The sequence below is a fragment of the Zerene cesonia genome, unplaced genomic scaffold, assembly GCF_012273895.1.
Source record: "Zerene cesonia ecotype Mississippi unplaced genomic scaffold, Zerene_cesonia_1.1 Zces_u001, whole genome shotgun sequence".
Lineage (NCBI taxonomy): Eukaryota > Metazoa > Arthropoda > Insecta > Lepidoptera > Pieridae > Zerene > Zerene cesonia.
Window position 1 is genome coordinate 3,583,568 of NW_024045131.1, and position 5,679 is coordinate 3,589,246.

The 5,679-nt window shown below is 33.2% G+C and overlaps 1 protein-coding gene across 1 annotated transcript in view; it reads left to right on the forward strand.

Moving 5' to 3' along the window:
- Nucleotides 1-4,993, forward strand: part of LOC119838095 — a 98,020-nt gene extending 93,027 nt beyond the window's left edge. Inside the window, exons 34-37 of the mRNA XM_038363906.1 lie at nucleotides 2-41; nucleotides 522-638; nucleotides 978-1,076; nucleotides 1,484-4,993. Of these exons, the coding sequence (XP_038219834.1) occupies nucleotides 2-41; nucleotides 522-638; nucleotides 978-1,076; nucleotides 1,484-1,635 (408 nt within the window). The 3' untranslated portion in view covers nucleotides 1,636-4,993. The remainder of the gene's footprint in view (nucleotide 1; nucleotides 42-521; nucleotides 639-977; nucleotides 1,077-1,483) is intronic.
- The last annotated feature ends 686 nt before the right edge of the window (nucleotides 4,994-5,679 follow it).

Below are 5,679 nucleotides of genomic sequence, written 5' to 3' on the forward strand. Positions count from 1 at the left end.
CGCGCCGCGCCCGCGCACCAAGGACGCCGCCGACGCTACTTGTGAGTTTGTGTGTTTTTTTATGTCATAGCGGGCAGCTGAGCTGGTGGTTCGCCTGATGGTAAGTGTTCACCACCGCCCATGAACATTCACAGAGGCTCAGACCTCTGAGAATGCGCTGCCCGCATTTAAGGGATAAGGGATAACGAAAGGATTGATGACTGAAAAGAAGGAATGGACTGGGAAGGGCTAGGAGAAGGAAATAGGCCTCCGGCTCCCCCACTCGCCGTACGAAACACAATAGCAAGCTATTATTTCACGCCGGTTTTCTGTGGGGGTGTGGTACTTCCCCGGTGCGAGCTGGTTCAGGAGCCAATTCATGCCGAAGCGTGTTCGACTCCCACATACATGTCATTTTAAGTGTAATTTGTGTGAGTGTTACAATGTGAGAGTCGAGCACGCTTCGGCACGAAACAATCAATAATAAATGATAATTCAGTACTCTTGACAATATTCGATTAATTTACCATAAATGTCCCCAGTGTCATCGTCCCAACAGTGCAGCACGCTGACCGAGCAGCTGACGAAGACGGCCAGCAAAGTGGTGCAGCTGTACCGCACGCTGCAGCGGGAGCCCAACGCGGCCGCCGAGATCAGCGGTACGTGGGCGTGGGGCGTGGGGCGTGGGGCGAGGGGCGAGGGGTCATCCCCATATCATAAATATATAATTGGACTTATAATTTTAGATATTTTTACAAGGAATAGATATTTTTAAATAAAGTGAAATAAATTCTACTTTATTTTTATACCATATATATATTTTTATTAAGGTATCAACCCTGACATCGCATGGTCAACTGACGGGAGTAAATGAATTTACCAAACTGAAAATTTCCATATTTCAAATTTAATTTAAAAATATTACAATCAAATTCTTTCTCGTCTACCCACTACGCTAAATAATAAAACGGTTACAATAACTATTTTTCCACTACCAGGCCTCGAAGCGGCGATCCTTGAAACGCAGAAGGTCCTTCGAGCCGCCGTGCCCGGCGAGCCGGACAACAGGCAGAGAATTGACAATTTACTGTCCAAAGGTGAGCTTTTAACTATATATAGTGGATATTTTATTTTAATTACTATAAATAGTTGAAAAGGTCGAGTCCCGTTTATTGGCTCGTTTTTTTTTACTATTTTGGATTTGTTTGTGTCTGTAATCGTCTAAAATGTATTAAAGTATAATAACAGAGAACAGTTATTCGTTCTGTCTTAGAGACAAATAAAAAAAATATTCAATACATGTATGTACTAAGGATTACACCAAAATGAGTTGTAATGGGCTAATTTCTATCTCACGCTTAATTCAACAGATTTTGGTGTAATTTACCGCGTAACCGCGAGCCAGTACTTATATTATAGCTTATCATTTGCAATGTGAAAACACCTAACAATTATAAATTAAATAGAACAAACCTATTTAATAACATATTTTTTATATTCCCAGAAGGCCCCACAACTGGCAACCCAGCGATAACACTCATTGAGCAATACTCAGATATATTGCTCAACATGATGCAGAATAAAATGGTGAATCAGTTCTCGCAGAGCCCTCAAAGCCTCCCCCCCACCTCCCGGGAACCCGGCACAGACAGCTAGTATAAGTGGCAACACTGACCTATGTGAATTTTGAAAATAGAACCTCAACCTGAACTGTGTGAAAAAGAAGTATTTTGAAAATGGAATTCGGAAGATTCGATCTTCGAAATTGTGTTCTATTCGAAAACAAATTTAAATCTCGAACGGTGAAATTTTGAAAATGACTATCTATATCCAAATATGGATTTTAATTGTGGAACTGTTTTTATGAGTGGAATGTGTTCATTTTCATGTTGGTAAAGTGAGAGTATAATTTGAAATTTGAAATTGAATTTTGACAATGAACGGAATTGCAATTGAGCTATGGATATTCAATTGAACAGAATCATAACAATTTAAATACCTCTACTAGAAAAGTCCCGTCTCTGTCTTTTGTTTTAAATAACATGAGATGTCAATATATTGGATTATAATGCTATCATCTTACCTTTGAAATGAAGCCTTACCCACACTTCAGTGTAAGCTTTACGACAATATTCCGAATATCACTTTAAATAGCTTTCGTCATATCTAACAATTAAAATATAGAATTAAAACGCACAGAGCTCATGAAGCGAGTCAAAAATTACAATTCAACATCTTTAATTTTCAGTCTTATAGCATTGAAATGGTTTATAAATGAGAAATTTTGAAAGAAATGAAAAAAATCGTTCACGAGGCGGAGATTCGAACCCGCGTCTTTTTGCCAAACCGCCGTAAAACTTTCTCCACATCTAGTTACCATTAGAAAGGAAAGTTGGTGGCACTGTATTTAATTTGTTAATTTTATATATCATTATATTCATGTTATTACATTATAAATAATCCCAGAATATTTACAAATATAACGGAATTGAATTGAATAACGGAAATGATGATTGATATAGAAATAATATGTGAAAAAAATTTTTATTGTTATTTAATGTAAATTCATCGAAAATAATCTCTCAATTCAAAATCGTTAGTCAAAATTGCTGTTGGAATAATATAATATACGTGACGAATAGCAATGCATGAAAATATCATGTTGAAATAATAAAAGGGAGGGAATGTGGAAGGGAGTTGTAGGGAAATATACATAACTGTTTAAAATTTTTCTTGTAATGAAACGATTCGAAGTTAGCGGAATTGTTTCTAGGAATTGAATAAAATATAGAATTAGGGTGGTGATATTTAAATTTGAATTGCATAATAATAAAATCAATGGATTTATTTGTGGAATTGAAATGTTAAATTTATACAATTAATGTTATTTATTATATATCATTTACTGAAATAATGAGACAAGGCCTTTATATATTTAAAATATACATTATCTTTTCAATAAAATAACTTTTAATGCAGATATTTTTATTATTTAAAGTATGGTAATTTCATATTTTAATGATAAGTCCAAAGAGTCTTGTCTAGCTTAATTTTGGTTAGATCTTTACAGAATTTCTAGTTCTTGTAATTGGTTGAAAGAAACCATAAATATTTATTATTATATTATATTGAAATATTTATAAAAATTCATGGTAGTTCCACCGATGGGAGATTTCTTAGAATTGCGACTGGAAATTTCGAAATTCTAATACAAAATGTGCATTTATTTTGGCGGCAATCCGCCATCTTGATTTAGACGTCAAATGTCAAATTTGCGCGCGAAGCGGGACACATCGCAACATTGCCGTATTACGTCCGGTTTGTATGCTTTTTCATTATTGTTAATGTTTTGAAAAAACTAAGACGAATAACGTTGCGGGATTTGAGAAATTAATGAGAAAAGAAAGAAAGATTGCATCTTTTTTCTTTCTTTAATGAGACACTTGGAGTAAGCGACCCACAACGGATGTGATGTAAATAATTTATGTATAATAATCATCGTTGAATATTTTTAAAAGTATTATAATCTAACGCTAGTATAATATTTTCTGTGTATTTCATATTGTGATAACATAACTTGTAACGTACCGATATCTGTAACGGTAACGATAACGGTAACGGTACCGATAAATAACGGTTTTTAACGTCCCATAAGTCAATATAGTATAAGGTTATGTCACAACTATTGTAATAATTAATTATAATGATATCACATCTAACGTTTGTCTTTTTATTGTATTTTTTGGTGTAATTTCTATTTATTACTGTCCATGTAAATCATAATAAAACAGCGGTGTTACAGTCACGTCTTAAAGCAGTGCTAATTCCAGTGTGAGAAAGTGATGGACCTATGTAGCTCTGTCTTTATCTCACGCTGGAATTAATGCTGCTTTAAAACATCACGCAAATCACTGGTGGTATGGTGGGGACATCAAATATAAAGGTTATCGGTATTTATCAACTTTTATTTCAACATATTTCGCATGATATATTATTCTACTTAACTTAATTGTAAATGTACATACTCAAATTAAAATAAATATAAATTAATAACAGAAAAATTTAAAATAATTAGAAATTGTACCAATAATATACAAAGGAGTGGACGCAGAGGGTTTTTTTTTTATCGCCTCATCATATTGTGGTTGAGAAATATGCCTGATTATGGCTGAGGGTATTCCAGTAATACCATCTTGAGTCCCATCTCGGAGAATATCCCATTTATACCACTCCCACGAAATGAATCCCATCTGACTAAAATACTATACCGATCCCACCTATTACAAGTCCCATTTATAGCAATCATAATATGCATGAAAATTTATTTTAATTCTGTCCAATAGTTTTATAATATAAATATCTTCAGCCTATATCACTTAGTACTTTCTCAATGATAATATTTTAAATATTTAGTAGCTTTGTCAATTGCGTTGTGTATGTTTTGTATTTTTTATTTGTAATGTATGGAGTTGTATGAAATAATAACATTCCTTAAATGTAGATTATAATCGTCTTTGAATGAAAAAATAAAACATACATTCTTTTTTTAAAATTCGAATGCTCTTGAGAAAAAAAAAATTCAAACTTGAAAAAAGAATAGTAGTTGAATTCGGTATTTGAAATAGACATTCCATTTATAGAAATTGTGTTTGTTTATGCAAATCCATACATTGTATAACTGTCTATTGGTATTAAAAAGGGAAGATAATAAAAATAGTACTAATATCAAATACAGTATGTTTGTACGTCGTCCTACCTACGTATCTTTCCTTTTTGATAGGAATCAATAGAATTCGTATCATTTTCGACGGAGCAATTTTGTATCTTAGATAAGATCTGTAGTATTGATTTCTAGTTACGGGTTAATGTATGCATAAGGGGCGCAAGTTCGATTCCCAAAGTTAGCGAGGGTGTAGATATATAGTTATTTTATAAATGTTCAAAATTGTAATGCCATTAACGGAAGACTAATGTTTATATTAATGTAGGAATATAATAATACACAATATAATTTCAAATGTGGTCGTTTTATTTGTGTTTTGACGGGTTTTTAACGTGATTTATTCTATCGGAACAACTTATTGCGTACCTTAAGTCCTTTCGTTTTTGGATTAATAAAAAAAATATATATCGTTAAATATTTTTTCTGCTTCAAAGCCTAGGTTCCTGTCACCAACCTACCACTATTGGTATCCACTATCTGCTTCCAGATTCTAAAATGGTACTAAATGCCAACAATTCCCTATCAAACCCAAAAAGAATCGCGTCAATCGGTTGAGAACCCGCAGAGTTATCGAGTCATAAAATCGAAGATAACGTGCGGGAGAGTTGAGAACCTTCTACGTTTTTGTGGAACCGCGGTTACAAAGACTCACATTTGAACTAACATAAAAATAAGAGTATGGGATTTACATAAAAAAAAAATATTTTTCTAAAATGATAAATGGCTCTTCAATTACATGTTGCTTGAAAAATAATTTTGGCCGAAAAACAGATCAGATAGTCCGTCCGTTTATTAGCATGCTTTTGAATTATTAAAGAAATTAGAGATGTCTTTGTGATTTTTGTATCGTATCATAATTCGTAGCATTATTTTCAACACACTAAGACAGTTACTTATTTACTTACTAACTCACTAACTTACTTATTCCTCTTAGCTAAAACGAAATTTTCTTAAAGTATTATTAAAACACGCATATA